Here is a 20,277-nt window from a genome sequence, read left to right on the forward strand (position 1 = left end):
TGTTCCTGTAAATGCTGGCCTCTCCCCACTAATGATCAGTTGAGTGTTGTTAGATAAGCCATGAGCTCATAGGAAGAGGGGATGGAAGCTCAGATAGTGACAGAGGTCTTGTTCGGACTCAGACTAGCTGGAATTTCCCAGTCCTGGCAGGTGTGGAGAGCACTGCGAGGACTCCCAGACACAGAGCCTGTTCACCAGAAGCTGAAAAGGCTGTTACAACAACAAAAGGCTTGAACGGCAGTGAAATACCACCGGTGTAAGTTCACTGAAGATGAATAAACAGCACTTAAGGTTACAGAGAAAAAACACAGTGTGTACCCACCTTGGCAGGTGTGTGAGGCGTCAAGGTAGTGGCGTGCGGTGCACCCTGACACACACACCCCCCCCCCACCAGCAGAATCCTGGGGCAGCAGAGCCTCCTCTGGCTTCCTGCAGGCCAGACAGCCAGACGGGCCGGGACCCAGACACACCCGGCAGGACACATGGCAGCCTGAGGAAGAGAGAGTTAGGGTTAGGACTGGGGGAGAGGGGGAGGGTTAGGACTGGGGGAGAGGGGGAGGGTTAGGACTGGGGGAGAGGGGGAGGGTTAGGACTGGGGGAGAGGGGGAGGGTTAGGACTGGGGGAGAGGGGGAGGGTTAGGACTGGGGGAGAGGGGGAGGGTTAGGACTGGGGGAGAGGGGGAGGGTTAGGACTGGGGGAGAGGGGGAGGGTTAGGACTGGGGGAGAGGGGGAGGGTTAGGACTGGGGGAGAGGGGGAGGGTTAGGACTGGGGGAGAGGGGGAGGGTTAGGACTGGGGGAGAGGGGGAGGGTTAGGACTGGGGGAGAGGGGGAGGGTTAGGACTGGGGGAGAGGGGGAGGGTTAGGACTGGGGGAGAGGGGGAGGGTTAGGCCTGGGGGAGAGGGGGAGGGTTAGGACTGGGGGAGAGGGGGAGGGTTAGGACTGGGGGAGAGGGGGAGGGTTAGGACTGGGGGAGAGGGGGAGGGTTAGGACTGGGGGAGAGGGGGAGGGTTAGGCCTGGGGGAGAGGGGGAGGGTTAGGACTGGGGGAGAGGGGGAGGGTTAGGACTGGGGGAGAGGGGGAGGGTTAGGACTGGGGGAGAGGGGGAGGGTTAGGACTGGGGGAGAGGGGGAGGGTTAGGACTGGGGGAGAGGGGGAGGGTTAGGACTGGGGGAGAGGGGGAGGGTTAGGACTGGGGGAGAGGGGGAGGGTTAGGACTGGGGGAGAGGGGGAGGGTTAGGACTGGGGGAGAGGGGGAGGGTTAGGACTGGGGGAGAGGGGGAGGGTTAGGACTGGGGGAGAGGGGGAGGGTTAGGCCTGGGGGAGAGGGGGAGGGTTAGGACTGGGGGAGAGGGGGAGGGTTAGGACTGGGGGAGAGGGGGAGGGTTAGGACTGGGGGAGAGGGGGAGGGTTAGGACTGGGGGAGAGGGGGAGGGTTAGGACTGGGGGAGAGGGGGAGGGTTAGGCCTGGGGGAGAGGGGGAGGGTTAGGACTGGGGGAGAGGGGGAGGGTTAGGACTGGGGGAGAGGGGGAGGGTTAGGACTGGGGGAGAGGGGGAGGGTTAGGACTGGGGGAGAGGGGGAGGGTTAGGACTGGGGGAGAGGGGGAGGGTTAGGACTGGGGGAGAGGGGGAGGGTTAGGACTGGGGGAGAGGGGGAGGGTTAGGACTGGGGGAGAGGGGGAGGGTTAGGACTGGGGGAGAGGGGGAGGGTTAGGACTGGGGGAGAGGGGGAGGGTTAGGACTGGGGGAGAGGGGGAGGGTTAGGACTGGGGGAGAGGGGGAGGGTTAGGACTGGGGGGGAGGGGGAGGGTTAGGACTGGGGGAGAGGGGGAGGGTTAGGACTGGGGGAGAGGGGGAGGGTTAGGACTGGGGGAGAGGGGGAGGGTTAGGACTGGGGGAGAGGGGGAGGGTTAGGACTGGGGGAGAGGGGGAGGGTTAGGACTGGGGGAGAGAGTTAGGGTTAGGACTGGGGGAGAGGGGGAGGGTTAGGACTGGGGGAGAGGGGGAGGGTTAGGACTGGGGGAGAGGGGGAGGGTTAGGACTGGGGGAGAGGGGGAGGGTTAGGACTGGGGGAGAGGGGGAGGGTTAGGACTGGGGGAGAGGGGGAGGGTTAGGACTGGGGGAGAGGGGGAGGGTTAGGACTGGGGGAGAGGGGGAGGGTTAGGACTGGGGGAGAGGGGGAGGGTTAGGACTGGGGGAGAGAGTTAGGGTTAGGACTGGGGGAGAGGGGGAGGGTTAGGACTGGGGGAGAGGGGGAGGGTTAGGACTGGGGGAGAGGGGGAGGGTTAGGACTGGGGGAGAGGGGGAGGGTTAGGACTGGGGGAGAGGGGGAGGGTTAGGACTGGGGGAGAGGGGGAGGGTTAGGACTGGGGGAGAGGGGGAGGGTTAGGCCTGGGGGAGAGGGGGAGGGTTAGGACTGGGGGAGAGGGGGAGGGTTAGGACTGGGGGAGAGGGGGAGGGTTAGGCCTGGGGGAGAGGGGGAGGGTTAGGACTGGGGGAGAGGGGGAGGGTTAGGACTGGGGGAGAGGGGGGAGGGTTAGGACTGGGGGAGAGGGGGAGGGTTAGGACTGGGGGAGAGGGGGAGGGTTAGGCCTGGGGGAGAGGGGGAGGGTTAGGACTGGGGGAGAGGGGGAGGGTTAGGACTGGGGGAGAGGGGGAGGGTTAGGACTGGGGGAGAGGGGGAGGGTTAGGACTGGGGGAGAGGGGGAGGGTTAGGACTGGGGGAGAGGGGGAGGGTTAGGACTGGGGGAGAGGGGGAGGGTTAGGACTGGGGGAGAGGGGGAGGGTTAGGACTGGGGGGGAGGGGGAGGGTTAGGACTGGGGGAGAGGGGGAGGGTTAGGACTGGGGGAGAGGGGGAGGGTTAGGACTGGGGGAGAGGGGGAGGGTTAGGACTGGGGGAGAGGGGGAGGGTTAGGACTGGGGGAGAGGGGGAGGGTTAGGACTGGGGGAGAGGGGGAGGGTTAGGACTGGGGGAGAGGGGGAGGGTTAGGACTGGGGGAGAGAGTTAGGGTTAGGACTGGGGGAGAGGGGGAGGGTTAGGACTGGGGGAGAGGGGGAGGGTTAGGACTGGGGGAGAGGGGGAGGGTTAGGACTGGGGGAGAGGGGGAGGGTTAGGACTGGGGGAGAGGGGGAGGGTTAGGACTGGGGGAGAGGGGGAGGGTTAGGACTGGGGGAGAGGGGGAGGGTTAGGACTGGGGGAGAGGGGGAGGGTTAGGACTGGGGGAGAGAGTTAGGGTTAGGACTGGGGGAGAGGGGGAGGGTTAGGCCTGGGGGAGAGGGGGAGGGTTAGGACTGGGGGAGAGGGGGAGGGTTAGGACTGGGGGAGAGGGGGAGGGGGGGGAGAGGGGGGGGGGGAGAGGGGGAGAGGGGGAGGGGGGGAGGGGGGGAGAGGGAGGGAGGGGTTTAGGGTTAGACACAATCACAACCCAGCCAAGGATCATAGGGTTAGGGTTCATTTGTCTTCATCACATACAAGGTGATGAAGGTAAAAACAGCTCCAGTTTGTGTGAGAGCGCTTGATTGAGCCAGCTGTTTCTGTGTCCCTGAAGGAGAGTCGATGATGTGTGAGCTCGTTAGCAAGCAGGAGCACACGGCTTGTAGGAACAACAGAAGGCTGTGATTACGTCTAACGTACGGGGGAAGCAGGGCTGGGGGTGATGCAGGACTCAAAGGGGAAGTGTTACCAAGATCACTGGGATTAATTAGATCATCAAACAAGCAACAGGTTGTGTTTGTGTGAAGTGATAACTGGTAGCTGTGTGAAGTGATAACTGGTAGCTGCGTGAAGTGATAACTGGTAGCTGCGTGAAGTGATAACTGGTAGCTGTGTGAAGTGATAACTGGTAGCTGTGTGAAGTGATAACTGGTAGCTGTGTGAAGTGATAACTGGTAGCTGTGTGAAGTGATAACTGGTAGCTGTGTGAAGTGATAACTGGTAGCTGTGTGAAGTGATAACTGGTAGCTGTGTGAAGTGATAACTGGTAGCTGTGTGAAGTGATAACTGGTAGCTGTGTGAAGTGATAACTGGTAGCTGTGTGAAGTGATAACTGGTAGCTGTGTGAAGTGATAACTGGTCTTACTGTGGCAGGCCCCGTCCTGAGGATACAGCCCCTCTCCGCAGGCCTCCACACAGCGGCCCCCACTGAGGGAGCGTCCGTGTGGGCAGCGCGTGCACTGGGACCCCCCAGGTCCAGAGCAGGAGGAGCAGGGACCTGGACAAGCTGGGGGCAAGAGGACCCAGGTCACACATGCTGGCTCACAGTAGTGGAACTCAGTCACACATTCACAGTGATGCTTGTGTGTGTCAATGGACACTAGATCAAATAGTAACACACCTGAATGAGGAATCAAAATGTGGCCATGTTACAAAATAGATGTTTTCTAGACAGTTTGTAGTACATGTTTTGGTTGTGAAGAGATACGTACCTCTACACCTGCTGTCACTTTCAAGGTAATGCCCTTCAGGACAGTCGGAGATACATTTTGCATGATGCAAGGCAAACCCCGGGGGGCAGCTCACGCATTTGGGGTTGTCAGGGTAACAGGAGGCGCAGGAGGGGTCGCACGCTGGGGGGGAACAGTCACACAGATCAGCTTCAGTACTGGCTCTTCACCTCAGTGTCACTGACAGCAAACAAACTTCTGCTTGTGATTCCAGAAAAAACTCTGAACACTGTTTTGCTTACATACAAGGCATTCAAAAAACCAACGTGTTAAAACATGACTGTATTCCACACGTTGGCTAAAAACATTTCATCAACCACGTTTGAGGGTATGAGAGAAGTCAGTTGTCAACACAACTAAACACACAAACACACCCAGCCGGAAGAGCCAGGGAGGAAATCCCTGCTTGTGTTTCCACACTGTCTTATTCACCTGACCCTCATACAGCTCCTCAAAGGTTTGACGTGTGTTAAGACGGCCCGCAGCTATGTCCCCCACAACCCTCTACACAGGAACCAGCTTCAGCAGGAGGCTGCCTGCAGGCGCATCCCCACCTGAGAACAGCAGCTTTGCCCTTCCACTCATCACTGCTTCGTCCCTCACTACCATCTCTTCTGTTAAAAATAGAAACTATGCATATGCTGATTCAAGCAGATCTGGAACTTCATTAGAGTAAAATACAAATAAACTAATTCCAGTTCAACAGGGATTGTGGCTCTGCCAGCTGACTGGCTGGTTTCCAGCACGGGAATCAGCACATCCTTCACCTGCATGTTACTAATTCTCCCGCTCATGGGAATGGTGCATTGTGGGCCTTTATCTCCCAGGATAAAGTGTTAACTGAGCGTAGAGCATTCACAGGAGAGCGCTAATCCAGCTGTAATGGAGAATGCAGACGTGGGATGGAGAGTCTCTGAGAACTGAAGATGCTAATGGGTGCTCCAGGGGAGGCACCAGGGGGGGGCACCAGGGGGGGCACCAGGGGGGGGCACCAGGGGGGGCACCAGGGGAGGCACCAGGGGAGGCATGAGGCACCAGGGGGGGCGTGAGGCACCAGGGGGGGCACCAGGGGAGGCACCAGGGGAGGCCTGAGGCACCAGGGGGGGCGTGAGGCACCAGGGGGAGGCATGAGGCACCAGGGGAGGCACCGGGGGGGGCACCAGGGGGGGGGCACGAGGGGAGGCACCAGGGGGGGCACCAGGGGGGGCACCAGGGGGGGCACCAGGGGAAGCACCAGGGGGGGCACCAGGGGGGGCACCAGGGGGGGGCACCAGGGGGGGGCACCAGGGGGGGGCACCAAGGGAGGCACCGGGGGAAGCATGAGGCACCAGGGGAGGCATGAGGTGGGGGAAGGGTGAAGAGGGTGAGGAGGGAGAGGTGGGAGGAGGGTGAGGAAGGTGAGGAGGGAGGAGGGTGAGGAAGGTGAGGAGGGAGGAGGGTGAGGAAGGTGAGGAGGGAGGAGGGTGAGGTGGGAGAGGAGGGTGAGGGTGAGGAAGGTGAGGAGGGTGAGGAGGGTGAGGAAGGTGAGGAGAGAGGAGGGTGAGGATGAGGAGGGTGAGGAAGGTGAGGAGGGTGAGGGTGAGGAGGGTGTGTCAGGGCAGCAGCAGCTCACCGTAGCAGATGCCTCTCTGCATGTAGAAGCCTGGTCCACAGTCGGAGACACACACCCCCTCTCTCAGCAGGAGGGCTGGGGAGGAGCAGGTCACACACTCCTCTGGACCCGGCCCCACACACTCTGAACAGGACTCATGACAACCTGAGAGGGAGGGACAAATATCAGTCAGAAGCCCCAGCAGACTGTTTTGAGGTCCCTTCAAATAGTGACTGTGATCTCTTTCTCCTATCTGTGTGTGTGTGTGTATGTGTGTGTGTGTGTGTGTGTGTGTGTGTGTGTGTGTGTGTGTGGGTGGGTGTGGGTGGGTGGGTGTGTGTGTGTGTGGGTGGGTGTGTGTGTGGGTGGGTGTGTGTGTGGGTGTGTGTGTGGGTGTGTGTGTGGGTGGGTGTGTGTATGTGGGGGGGCACACACACAGAGTGATCATGATCATATTGGGACTGAGCTCCTCCAGCTTACTCCTCACACAGGAACAAGAGGAGCTGATGAAATATTGATCACCTTCTCTGTCTCCCTTAACACTGGGACTGGCACTTTGATAAGAAATGGTGCCTTGATCTTCTCTCAGCAGATGGCTTTGTAGCCAGAGTGCTCTTGATGTAAATGCCTGAGTATATTTAGCAGCACTGAGGAACCAGGGCCCTGTATGTGTCCCAGCATCCACCAGGACATACCAGGGCCCTGTATGTGTCCAAGCATCCACCAGGACATACCAGGGCCCTGTAGGTGTCCAAGCATCCACCAGGACATACCAGGGCCCTGTAGGTGTCCAAGCATCCACCAGGACATACCAGGGCCCTGTAGGTGTCCAAGCATCCACCAGGACATACCAGGGCCCTGTAGGTGTCCAAGCATCCACCAGGACATACCAGGGCCCTGTATGTGTCCCAGCATCCACCAGGACATACCAGGGCCCTGTATGTGTCCAAGCATCCACCAGGACATACCAGGGCCCTGTAGGTGTCCCAGCATCCACCAGGACATACCAGGGCCCTGTATGTGTTCACCAAAGCCTGTGAGCCAGACTGAGTGTGGAAGGAGGACAGTGTGATAAGGACAAAACACTCACAGGAATTTCGACAGTGCTACAGATTCTATCTAGCTATCAGATTGTCCTACCAGCCTAAAATAAACAGGTGGGAGGAAAAGTGAAAAAAGTAGGCAACGGTAGCCGGGTGAATATTCAGGCAAAAGCACAAACAGATCTGGGACCAGCCGCTAATGTGTCTACTCTTCCTGTCATCTCTCAGCTAACACAACGAGATGCTGTCAAGCGGTGAGCAAACATCATCTCTACTGAGACTGCCAAGCTCCTACAGCCACGCCCCTCCTCCTCAGAACAGCTCTGGAATCATCTCCCATTCATCAGTGTAGACAATATAACAGGAGAAGAAGGATGTTTATTAATCATCACCCTAACCTAAGGAAAAATGTATAGAAATCCCCTCACTAATGAGTGAACTGACTGTTTTAGAGAAGGTTAACAAGGTAAGAGTGTGACATGGTTTCAGTCTGACAGTGATCAGTCTCTCCATCTCGCTGTGTCTCTAACTTGATCTCTCACTCATTGTTCCATTCTCCATTTTTCTTTCTCCCTCTTTCTGTTACGTATACATTTCTCTGTGGGGGTGGGGGGGAGGGGTGGGGGGAGGGGTGGAGGGATGGGGGTGGTGGGTTAGCCGTTGCTGACCTGCCTGACTGAGATAGGTTATAGGGTTAGGGTTAGGGTTGAGATGAGACTGAGATGGGCCTGGCCTGTCTTTAGTGACGTTTATTCATTTCCTGCTTGGGAGAGTACAGCTCCAGCTGTCTACTTCAGCCTGTCTTACTCCTGGTGCAGAGGACAGGAGCTCTTCTCTGCTGTTAGGTTATTATTTCTGGGAAAGTCAATTAAGTCACAATCTTTTATTACAACATTTAAGACTGACAGCTACTGAAAGATAGGATGAGTAGAAATGTGTGTGTTGTGTAACGCAGGAGCCTAGGAGGGAGGAAGGTTGGTGGGGCTTGACAGTAATCAGCACAACATAACATGATTACACTCTTACAAAATATAATTGGTAATTAATTCATCCCAAACAAAGGAAACAATAACCTGTCCATCTGGAGCACTATCAATCTACATCTCTCTGCTCCAGAGGGCTGTCCTTCACAAGATCAGCCCTCCTGATAGGCTGTCCTTCACAAGATCAGCCCTCCTGATAGGCTGTCCTTCACAAGATCAGCCCTCCTGATAGGCTGTCCTTCACAAGATCAGCCCTCCTGATAGGCTGTCCTTCACAAGATCAGCCCTCCTGATAGGCTGTCCTTCACAAGATCAGCCCTCCTGATAGGCTGTCCTTCACAAGATCAGCCCTCCTGATAGGCTGTCCTTCACAAGATCAGCCCTCCTGATAGGCTGTCCTTCACAAGATCAGCCCTCCTGATAGGTTGTCCTTCACAAGATCAGCCCTCCTGATAGGCTGTCCTTCACAAGATCAGCCCTCCTGATAGGCTGTCCTTCACAAGATCAGCCCTCCTGATAGGCTGTCCTTCACAAGATTGGGCGGCTGTGGCTCAGGGGGTAGAGAGGGTTGTCTGTTATTGGCAAGGTTGGCGGTTCGATCCCCGACTCTTCCTAGGTCATGTGCTGAAATCCCCTTGAGAGGGTAGAGGTGCAGATATAGAATAGACAGATGAAGGCTACTTACGCAGGCATCGTGTGTGGTCCTGGAACAGGCCCGGCTCACAGGTGCTCACACACTGCCCACTGCTCAACACAGACGAGCCCTCACAGCTGCTGCACTCAGTGCTGCTCTCACAGGTGGCACAGGAAGACTGGCAGGCTGGGGAGAGGCAGAGAGAAAGGAAGAGTGATATAGATAAAGAGATAGAGAGATATGGACAGGGAGAGATGGAGGGGTATCATTAGAAGGTGAAAGAAAGGCAGGGAGGGTGGCAGAGAGGCGGGGGGAGACAGGAGGGGGAGACAGTCCAGCAATCTACAGCAGCTGGGATAGCTCTCACAGCTTCCCTTCATCACCTCTCACCTTCCACATAAACACTCACCATACCAACATAAACATCCCACTGCACACACCCTACAAGACTCAGCTTGATTACCACTTTCCCAGACAGAGATTAAACCAAGTCCTACACACGCAAGCATGTCTCCTTTGAAAGGGCTACTTAGTCCTACACAGTAAAAAAAAAAAGATTAAATCAAATCTAAAGCAATCCAGTATGTCCATGAATCTGGGACAACTGCCTCCCCCGCCTAACTTACATACGTTTTTCTAGACTGTTCCTCCTCTGACGCTGAGAGGGGCGACCTCCGGGACAAACCGTCCAGCACACAGTCATTCCATTATCATTCTGGAACATTCCACTCCTCAGGGGAAAGGATTAGGCTGCCTGTCAACTGATGCCTTCATCCCTGTCTCACTGTGTGTGTGTGTGTGTGTGTGTGTGTGTGTGTGTGTGTGTGTGTGTGTGTGAGTGAGGTGTAAATGAGGTGTGTGTGTCTAGAGATTCCTACATTTGAGCTCCAGGACTTTGGCCCTGTTATGACATGCTGTCACTTACAGGGTCTGCAGGCTCTATCATGCTGTCTCTCAATCGCTCCCCCCCCCCCCCTCCCCGTGCTGCTGTGTGTGTGTGTGTGTGTGTGGGTTGGTGGTGTTGTGTGTGTGGTTAATATGTTGCTGGTGTGTGTGTGTGGGGTGGTGGTACCTGCACAGCCCCTGCCCCTGCCCAGGGAGTGGTAGCGGGGGGGGCAGGAGAGGAGGCAGCGCCCCTGCAGCAGCAGGGCTGAGGAGTCCCGACACACTTCACACTGCTCTGGACTCCCTGAGCACACCAGGCAGTCCTCATGACACCGCTCTGCAACACACACACACACACAGGCACACACACACACACACACACAGGCACACACACATTCAAATTATATAAACAGTGTCAAGCATAATATTGCAGTGAAAGACACATTCATTATCAGCAGGTATGTGCTGTATGTAAACCAGGGCTAGCAGAGAGAAAGACAATAATGGAATGTAAATGTTGCTATCTCAATGCACCATAATTGTCATTTCTGTATTCCCCCAGTCTGTCCCTGCTCCACAACCCCAGTCTGTCCGTGCTCCACAACCCCCAGTCTGTCCCTGCTCCACAACCCCCAGACGCTGCTGGGAACTTCCTGTGACGGTTGTGTGACTGATGAGGTTCCCTGATCAGCCAGGCTGATATGCTACTGTAGTACGCTCTGGTGAATTAACTGTGTCTCCAGTCGTGAAATGAAGATCCTGCCACAGTTGAGTGGGGGTTTGAATGGATCTGCTAACTAGCTAGCTAATGCTAGCAGGAGTTTAGTTAAGATGCTTAGCTCAAAACATTTTATTGGCCAAGTAAGGGACGTTTATTTGATACTTCTGTGTCTCCAACAAACACATGCCATCCAAACAGCCGCTCCTCTAAACACTAAACACAATCAACCAATCAATCTGAGAGAAGACGGCAGAGTCATCACTGACCAACCCTGTCCTCTATGTCAATATGACATTGGAAATAAACTCACCCAGAGTGAGAGAGAGAGAGAGAGAGAGAGAGAGGAAGAGAGATGGTGAGAGAGGAAGTTAATGACAGAGAGTGAGGGAGAGAGAGAGCTAGTGAGAGAGGGCGAGGGAGGTAAATTCTTAATGGTGAACTAGAGGTAAAAACATGCTGCTCTGTTTTCACACCCAACTCTACTGGGGGCAGAAAACCCAATTAACCATAAACCGAGGGAGAGGTTGGTAAGGGTCGTGTGTGTGTGTGTGTGTGTGTGTGTGTGTGTGTGTGTGTGTGTGTGTGTGTGTGTAGATATGCATGTTATTGGAGATGTAGACACAAACAAATGGGTGAGTGCATATGCATGGACACACTCTCATGCCTTGATACACACTGACAGCATGTAAACAACAAGTCCCTCAACACTCATGTACAGGGCCGCTACACAGCAGTTCACACACAACAAAACAACCTAGTCACACACTCAGGTGCACGGCCAGTACAGGGAGGGAGGGAGGGAGCTCATGTCTCTCTCAGGTCAGCTCCTACTCTGTTAGTTTGTTTATTTGACGTTTTTTTTCTTTCCTCACCTCTCTTTCTCTATCTCTTCCTCGATACATTATCTAACCCCATCCTACTACTGCCTGTTAGTCTCTGCTTCCTATCTCACCCTCTCCATCTCCCTACTTCCTCCTCCAACTGTCTCTCCCTCGGTGAATGAAGGATTATTTCTACAGAAATATTCATTGATGAGTAAAAAGATATCAAAATAGATTTTCTGTAGAAATATAACTGCAGGAGGGCCCCTGGTAATTGAGGCATCGATATCGGTGCCAAGGAGAAAAAAGGAGATTGATGAGACAAAAAATCGAACTAATAGTAGCATGAGTGCAGGGGGATGTCGTGAGGACTGCAGGCGTGTGTTACCATGGCTACACTCGGGGCAGCACCGCCCCTCTCTGGAGACGGTCAGGGTGCCGGGGGGGCAGGAGGGGCAGGAGGGCCGGTAGCAGGTGACCCTGCCCTCTCGACACTCACACTCCCTACAAGGCCCGTCACTCCACCGCTCTGAGCCCTAGAGACAGGACAGAGAGAGACAGAGAGACAGACAGACAGGAGAGAGAGAGAGACATAGAGAGAGACATAGAGAGAGAGAGACATAGAGAGAGAGACATAGAGAGAGAGACATAGAGAGAGAGACAGAGAGAGACAGAGAGAGACAGAGACAGACAGAGAGAGGAAGAGACAGAGTTAGAGACGGAGGTACTGCACGTTACACTAACCCTCCAGATCAACAGACACCCTGCATGTGTCTAGTGCTCACCGCTAAGAGCTCGGGGAGTCTGGACCGCTGCTCCTGCAAGAAACACACACACGTTACATGTGTTACACGTGTTCAACATGCTGGCTCTGGCCGTGACTCGGATTGCCGTAGTTACAGATATCAGAGCTAGTCCTGCCTAACAGCACACACACTGATGCAACAGACTCATCCTTTAAGGTGCCAACAGTAAAAGCAGAGTCTCATAGTGTCTCTGTGTCTATTTAAAGACAAAGCAGTTTAAATTATAAATATGATGTGTGCAACTGTTATTTTCCTTCAGGGGTATTGTCATGGGATGCAGCCCCGTGTCTGTTAGGGTTAGCCTGACCCAGCCTCTGTTAACTGGAACTCCAGCTAGGTATGTTGTTAAACACAGACATGAGACCTGGGGTTGAAAAACATGTTTGAAGGTTTACAATAAATCAAGTAGATAGGGAAGAAGAATGCATTTGTGTTGCTCTGTTGTGACAGAGTACAATAATTCTAAATATGAGATAAGGAACATGTTGTGTTTGTGAACCATACCTCCTGAGGTCGTCCGCAGAACCCAGAGCTGGAGGAGCACTCTGGGCAGCACTGCCCTGGAACCTGCACCACAACTTCTCCCTGATCCCAAACAAGATCAAACACGTTGAGCTCTTCATTGCTCTACCTCTCTTATCTCTCTCTCTCTAATCCTTTTCTCTCCCCAACATCCTCTCTTACTTCTCTCTCCACTTCAAAAGTTTAAGGGAATTATTCAATAATCGCCTCACATCCAGAGCAAACGTTTAATGACAGGAGATTGTCAATGACAATCTAGCCCCAATCTATTCCACCAGACCCCTGTGACTACACCATCGACCTTCAGGGGGAAACGGGTTCTATCCTGTTTGACCTTGGTGTGCTGTTTGTGCCCCTCAGGGTGTTAACACGGTTAAACACAGATGACTTAACATGCTGACTAACAACCTCACTGTAGATGCTCAGAAGAAGTCAACAGGCTGGGAGACTCTGGCAGGGTTCTGGTTAGGGTTAGGGTTAGATCATGATGGGGTTAGGGTTAGGGTTCGGGTTAGATCATGGTGGGGTTAGGGTTAGGGTTAGGGTTAGGGTTAGATCATGATGGGGTTAGGGTTAGGGTTCGGGTTAGATCATGATGGGGTTAGGGTTAGTTCATGATGCTTCATGTGTTATTGTGAACCATGACACATGCTTTATAGAATCAGACTGTTGGCCATTCACTCAGAAGCCTGACCTTGTCATCTGGGCTGGAACAAGGCCAAATGTGCTACTTATCTCTAATGAACACTTAACTGGGGCGAAATTATATTACACTATGATTTATGTAGGATTATTATTGCATGACAGGAATATATAAGGTTATTGTATTTCTGCTCAACCAAAAAACACACTGTAATGGAGTAAGCTGTTTCCCCTAGTGTGGAGGGGTCTGAACATCTGACTCATCGGTCTAAATCCTGGTGCCTGGCTGTGCTCAGTCACCACCTACAGTCACACTAAAACACAGATCTCTCTATTTGTTTTCTTGCCCTAAAAAACTTCTGAACCCTAACCCTTACTCTGTATCTAGGCCATCTAGCGCTGAGCGATAGTAAACACGTCTTCTGATTAAAGAGTCAGTCTTGAGGGTTGTGCGTACCTGTGGACAGGTCACCTGAGCGCACTGGGCCTGCTGGCAGAGAACCTGCCCGCGCTCACACGAGCAGAACTCACATCCCGCCCCCTTCCACATGTCACCGTGGTAACGGACCACGCCTTCGTACAGACAGCTTCCCTTGGCGACGGCACACTCATCACAGCAACGGCCCGCCCTCTTCACCTTGGTCTGGCCCTGCAAGGGGATTATGGGTAGGTACAGTGGAGGGATGGTAGGACGATGATGACATTTACATTTATATTTGGTCATTTAGCAGACGCTCTTGTCCAGAGCGACTTACAGTAAGTACAGGGACATTCCCCCCGAGGCAAGTAGGGTGAAGTGCCTTGCCCAAGGACACAATGTTATTTGGCATGGCCGGGAATCGAACTGGCAACCTTCAGATTACTAGCCCGATTCCCTAAACGCTCAGCCACCTGACTCCCATGACAACTGTGAGAGTTAATTTATTCTTTATATATATACAGTGTGTGGATATGTAGGCATTTGTGTGCTTTATTGGACAATTTTGAAGTGAAGTGTGACAGGAAAGGCAGGGGAAGAGATGTAGCAAAGGTACTGTGTTAAGGCTTGTTTTTATCTACTGACCTTCTCACAGGTGACGGGAGGGCAGGAGAGAGTGTGACAGTGAGACTGGCCACGCTCACACACACACGTCGTACAGCTGTTCTTCTGCCAATGTTCACCGTGCTGCAGACAAACACCGGCCAGGAAACACAGGTCAGGAAACACAGGCCAGGAAACACAGGTCAGGAAACATAAATAGTGTGCTCATTCTACATTATCTTTTACTATACAATAGAAACACGATACTTTATATATCTTTTCACCAACACAAATCAGTCAAATATTGTTCTGTGCACCCCATAGGCACTGTGGGCATAGGCACTGTGGGCTGACACAGGGTCTGCTGAGGGTCCCTGAGAGGCTGTGTTGATGCTGCCAGCCTTCACTGCTCTGCTCCTTTACACAGAACTAACACAGCCTCTTCATGCACATGACAGTTACATAAAACCCCCAAGCAAAACATTCAGGAGTCTGAATCTACGCTTTGCTGCACAGGGAAAACAGCCTGCCTCGCTACAAACCTTCATTCAAACTAACTGTACCGTGTGCAAACTGGAATCTTGTGAACGTTGAACGAAATGAACTGGAAATAATTCATAATATTTAATAAATAACAAATGTCCCGTTGACTTCCCAAGCAGTTACCATGGGAATGAAACATTCATTAAACATCATACAGAGTGTGTATGTACACACGTATACGTGTGTGTGATAACACACACATTAGACAGAATGAACTGCTCCAATGATCAAGAGAAGGCAGTGGGTGAAGGAGTATGTGTACACTTCCCTCTCATACGGAGGGAGGGAGGGAGGGAGGGAAGGAGGGAGGGAAGGAGGGGGCAAGAGAAAACACAAAATGAGTGAAAGAGAAACGAGTGTGGAGAGAGAGAGGAAAGGAGAAGAGGATGAGAGACTGGAACCAGGAAGGCAGTCTGACTCATGTGGATGTGTAGCCCAAGAACTGCAGTGTTGAAACCCTGCTGAGCTGAGGTTCCCCTTCCTAAACTCACCTGTCTGTCTGCCTGCCTCTCTCCCACACACACACACACACACACACACACACACACACACACACACACACACACCCACACACACACAAGCAAACACCCACACACAAAACACAAAAGCTACAGAGGTCAGCTGCGTAGCTAGCCTTCAGTAGGGGTACATGCTTCCACCCTTCCAGTGTCCAGACTGGTTCTAGACAACCTGGTTCTAGAGCGTTCCTGGTTCTAGACTACCTGGTTCTAGAGCGTTCCTGGTTCTAGAGCGTTCCTGGTTCCTGCGTACCTGGTACTGTGTCCCAGCAGACAGGCAGGGGTTGGCCTCACATTGGGGACAGCAGCTCCCTGGCTGGATCACCAGGTTCTCCTGCTATCAACACACACACACACCACCGATTAGGGGGGGGTGTATGTTTTGTGAGTGTGTGTGTATGTGTGTGTGTATATATGTGTGAGTGTGAGAGAGAGAGACTCACCAGAGAGCAGACGACAGGCTGACACTCTGCAGTGGAGCATTCTGCCTGTCCGTCTCTGCAGACACAGCGAGAGCAGGGCCCCACCAACCACTCCTCTCCTGACCTGTAGTCCCCCCCCTCCCAGGAGCAGGACGCTGCACACACACACACACACACAGTGCAGAGGCTTAGTGTGTGAGCAGTGTTGTGAGTGTGTGATGTGTTGTGAGTGTGTGTGATGTGTTGTGAGTGTGTGATGTGTTGTGAGTGTGTGTGATGTGTTGTGAGTGTGTGTGATGTGTTGTGAGTGTGTTGTGAGTGTGTGTGATGTGTTGTGAGTGTGTGTGATGTGTTGTGAGTGTGTGTGATGTGTTGTGAGTGTGTTGTGAGTGTGTGTGATGTGTTGTGAGTGTGTGTGATGTGCGGGGCCTGGGGTGGTCCCCAGGCTACAGGCTGCCAGGTTCTGTCACAGCACTGTACACGTTAGTGAGGCTCAGAGAAACCTGGCTAACACATGGTTTTATAGACCAGGCAGCTACAACACACATAGGAGAACCAAGGATAGAAGATGCCAGTTGAAATTTTAACTTTTTCTTGCGCATGCAGGACCGACTCATGTTTACCAGCTTGAGCTTGTGTCACCTGATGCCTCAGAAGCAACAGCTCAAACAGACGTGAGGTGAAACTTCAGGCCTGACTAGGGGCAGTGGAGGGAGCTGAGGAGGGGGTAAGGATGAGCTAGCAGAGAGCAGCGCTAGCAGCCTGCGCTCGTTAACACACCTGATAAATGAGTTGATTCAGAATGTGGATGAAAATCAGGGGATTCTGAATGAAATGTATCCAAGCAAGGGATTTAGTGATGTGGACTTTTCTCACTGATCAATTAATTATAAGGAGTTGGAGACATTCCTTTTCTGAAGCAACCAACTCCTTCAAGTTGATCAAAGCTTTCTGAGACCACACAGTATCTTAAATCACTCATTCTGTTAAATCATGAATCCTGTTTTTCATGATCACTAGCTTCCAGGCAAGGCTGCTCTGCTTAGCAGAGTCCTCCTGGTAGGCCCCCAGGCTGGTAGACCCCCAGGCTGGTAGACCCCCAGGCTGGTAGACCCCCATGCTGGTATACCCCCAGGCTGGATGACCCCCAGGCTGGTAGACCCCCAGGCTGGTAGACCCCCAGGCTGGATGACCCCAGGCTAGCTTGGTACTCACCTCCATGCGAGGCACACTTGGGGCAGCATTCTCCAGCAGGAGTAAAGGGGCTCTGGCCGGCTGGGCAGCTGAGAGGGGGGCAGGGGGGTGGCGAACAGGACACCCTGCCCAGGGAGCACACACACACAGAGCACGGGGAGACACTCCACTGGCTGCCATCCTGAGGAGGAGAGGAAACAGCAGGAGATAGAAGAAACAAGGGGGAGGGGAGGGGTATTAAAAGGGAGGGACTAGGCAAATGTGATAGACATAATGATGGTATAGTTGAGAGAGAGAGAGAGAGAGAGAGAGATAGAGAGAGAGAAATAAATAAAATACATAATAATAGTGACGGAGAAGGGGAGAGAGAAAAAAAAAAAAGATAAACGACAGAATGCTAAGAATCAATTCAGCACTTTCTCTCTGTCAGGCTCCAGACGCTCCCTCACACCACACCTCAGAAGTCCCCCTGCTTCCATCCAGAGCCTCCCTCCCTCCCCTGCTTCCACCCAGAGCCTCCCTCCCTCCCCTGCTTCCACCCAGAGCCTCCCTCCCTCCCCTGCTTCCACCCAGAGCCTCTCTCCCTCCCCTGCTTCCACCCAGAGCCTCCCTCCCTCCCCAACTCCTCACTCCTTCCCTCTGGATAACGGCACCAAAACAAGCTTTCCCTTTCTTCAGCTCGGGGCAATCTCCAAAAAGCCTGGCGTGACAGAGGGCCCTTGCAGCAACCACTTGAGTTGGGAAGAGACACCGATGGAATCCCAAACCAAGCCAAAGTATCTTGTTAAGCTGGTAAAGACACCGCAAACAAGATGTCTGCCAAGCTAACTCTCTTTCTCTCTCTCCCTTTCTCACTCCCTCTTTCTCTCTTTGAGTGGGTGCTAAACAGGGCGCCAACAAGCAAATGATTGTCCGTCAGTAGAGGAGAAGAGAGGGGGGAGGCTGAAACTCTTTGCTGTGGTCCTCGACCGTGTCCTGTGTCATTAACTTACCCCATAAAGAGCTCCTTCATGCTGACACGCCTCAGAGGACGGGGCCAGGCACTCCGGACAGCAGCGGCTGGGAGGGATGCGCAGCTTCTCTCCCTACATTTACATTTACATTTAGTCATTTAGCAGACGCTCTTATCCAGAGCGACTTACAGTAAGTACAGGGACATTCCCCCCGAGACAAGTAGGGTGAAGTGCCTTGCCCAAGGACACAACATCATTTGACACAGCGGGGAATCGATCCGGTAACCTTCTGAGTACTAGCCCGACTCCCTCACCGCTCAGACATCTGACTCCCCTGAGACATCTGACTCCCTGAGACACACACAGAGACAGCATGAGCCTCTCCTGTCTGCACCTCACAGGACAGGCTGTGGAAGCAGCTGTGTGCTGGATCTATCTGAACTGACACACTAGTCCTCAAGGGGAGGCAGTGATCGGTGGTGTAGAGTCAGGACAGGGGCAGTGATTCTACAGAGGATGGAGGAACTGGTTAAAGGTAGTGTTGGTAGGGTGCCAAGCAACAGTGAGAGGACATACAGGGCCTGTCTTCTAAAAGAGGGTGCATGTCGTTCGCATGTTAAAGGGACAGTTCACCCCAAAATCAGAGAGACACATTTTTCCTCTTACCTTTAGTGTTATATAATCATCTAGTGTTTTGGTGGGAGATGCTGAGCACTGGAGATATTGGATGTGAATGTCTGGCTTCTATCAGATATCAGATATAATGGAACTAGATGACACAGTGTGTAAACTGCCCCTTTAAGTATAAAATGTGAAATAAAATATACAATTTTCAATGAACTATCTCTTTAAAATAGAAAATCCATTAGAACAATGTTCACTCTTAGAAAGTCCCAGTGAGGATGAGCAGCCATGTTTACGAGTGCTTCATACAGAGGCTGAGTCTTATGCTTTGGTGAGCATGATGTCTCTTTTTAATTAGCGTTTGATTGCTAGTCAGCGGAGCAGAATTCATTAGACATTGATTGTTGTCTAAGCTAAGGGTGAAGATTTGATGAGATGCCATCGCAGGAAGTCTGGAGCTAAATAATTATGAAATAGTAGGTGGTAGGGACTGCATGAAAGTAAGAACTATAAAACAACACCATACTTTCTTTTAGGTAAGTTTCCTAAATGGCAATCTGTGGAAAAACTTAGTGCTTGGAAGCAAACATTTAAAACAAACTATTAAAACAAACTAGAAAATCCCACTTTGGAAGCACCAAAGCTGGTGGAGAGGAATTTACAACATGAGTCAGTTACTGTGGATGAAATGGAGTGAAAGCTTCTGACCCGTTTGAAGTCACACTGGGGGTTCGGGCAGCGGGCTGGCGTGCACACGGCCACGTCTCCATAGCAGCTGCACTCCTCGCAGGACTGAGGTCTCCATGTTGAGTCGTTCTGCACGGCAAGGAAACAAGGTGGACAGGAAGTCACGAATCGACATGCAAACCATGACACACGTACAAACCCACAGAAACTCTCTAGACACTGAGTTGGGCAACACAGGGCAGCAATCACTGCTTAAGTTACAGTAAATACTGTTATATGCATTTGTGCCAGCAGGAGAACTCAATAACTTATTTAGCATATTTACATTCCAAGTATCTGGTGTCACCATTCTCTGTACTGTGCTACCCAAACATGTCAAACACACACGGAGACGCTCCACACACGGGTGCTCTGAATGAACAACCAGAATGGTGAGGCTTCTGTCTTGATATCAAACGCTGTTTTGTTCTGTTGGACCTGGTTTTCACTTACATCAACGGAAGATTCTACACATATTGTCGTCTGTGGCCTAATTCTGAGACAATGTTTTTCTAATTAATGTTAAATACTTTAAATTCTGATCATAATAATGATAAGAAGTAAGAAAAAGTGAGGGGCAACTTTAGAGATTTTACCAACTGTGTAAAAGGCAGAATGGTATTGGAGAATGTGTAGTGAGTGACTAAGTGTCTGACCTCTTTATTCATGGTTTCAACTTTTCCCTCTCTGACTTTATGGGTTTACACCTTCCAACCCTACAGCAGACCCCCCAGAACCTATTCATAGTCACCCCTCACCCCACCCTCTCACACACACACTACCTCCCTCTCATACTACCTCCTTACACACACACACACACACACACACACACACACACACACACACACACACACAGACCCCCAGCTCTAACAGAGGGCTCCAAACAGACGGTCTATATAACTTTTTATATAAACAAGACGCCAAAATCAATATCTTTATTAAACACACTTAGTAACAATACTCCAAAAGTCCATGTTGCGCTATAACCCACCACTTGCCTGCAAAGTGTCGAGGGATATTAGTCATCTAGAAATTTCCCCTGAAGCCCGATCTAAATCAATAATCATATCCTTATCCCAAAATATATTACCTAGCAGCCCATTAATTGGATTTAGCTGGGTGATAAATCACCTGTCAGTATCAGCCGGCCACAGCCGGCCGTTCAGAGGAGGGTTTATTTAGA

At 52.4% G+C, this 20,277-nt stretch overlaps 1 protein-coding gene across 5 annotated transcripts in view; it reads right to left on the minus strand.

Moving 5' to 3' along the window:
- fras1 (Fraser extracellular matrix complex subunit 1) overlaps window positions 1–20,277 on the minus strand; it is a 98,541-nt gene that overhangs the window by 46,740 nt on the left and 31,524 nt on the right. For 3 of the 5 annotated variants that reach the window (XM_047016814.1, XM_047016813.1, XM_047016811.1), the window contains exons 3-18: window positions 19,077–19,184; window positions 17,784–17,876; window positions 16,813–16,972; window positions 15,619–15,752; window positions 15,429–15,512; window positions 14,157–14,258; window positions 13,551–13,742; window positions 12,434–12,514; window positions 11,909–11,941; window positions 11,512–11,659; window positions 9,769–9,918; window positions 8,748–8,882; window positions 6,058–6,201; window positions 4,428–4,568; window positions 4,082–4,222; window positions 323–490 (exon numbers count right to left, since the gene is read on the minus strand). In XM_047016814.1, the coding sequence (XP_046872770.1) occupies window positions 323–490; window positions 4,082–4,222; window positions 4,428–4,568; window positions 6,058–6,201; window positions 8,748–8,882; window positions 9,769–9,918; window positions 11,512–11,659; window positions 11,909–11,941; window positions 12,434–12,514; window positions 13,551–13,742; window positions 14,157–14,258; window positions 15,429–15,512; window positions 15,619–15,752; window positions 16,813–16,972; window positions 17,784–17,876; window positions 19,077–19,184 (2,014 nt within the window). Of the gene's footprint in view, window positions 1–322; window positions 491–4,081; window positions 4,223–4,427; window positions 4,569–6,057; window positions 6,202–8,747; window positions 8,883–9,768; window positions 9,919–11,511; window positions 11,660–11,908; window positions 11,942–12,433; window positions 12,515–13,550; window positions 13,743–14,156; window positions 14,259–15,428; window positions 15,513–15,618; window positions 15,753–16,812; window positions 16,973–17,783; window positions 17,877–19,076; window positions 19,185–20,277 lie in introns of those variants that run through there. The other 2 variants (XM_047016812.1, XM_047016815.1) reach the window with 2 other exon arrangements.

This window comes from Hypomesus transpacificus, unplaced genomic scaffold (assembly GCF_021917145.1).
Source record: "Hypomesus transpacificus isolate Combined female unplaced genomic scaffold, fHypTra1 scaffold_42, whole genome shotgun sequence".
In the NCBI taxonomy this organism is placed as follows: Eukaryota; Metazoa; Chordata; class Actinopteri; order Osmeriformes; family Osmeridae; genus Hypomesus; species Hypomesus transpacificus.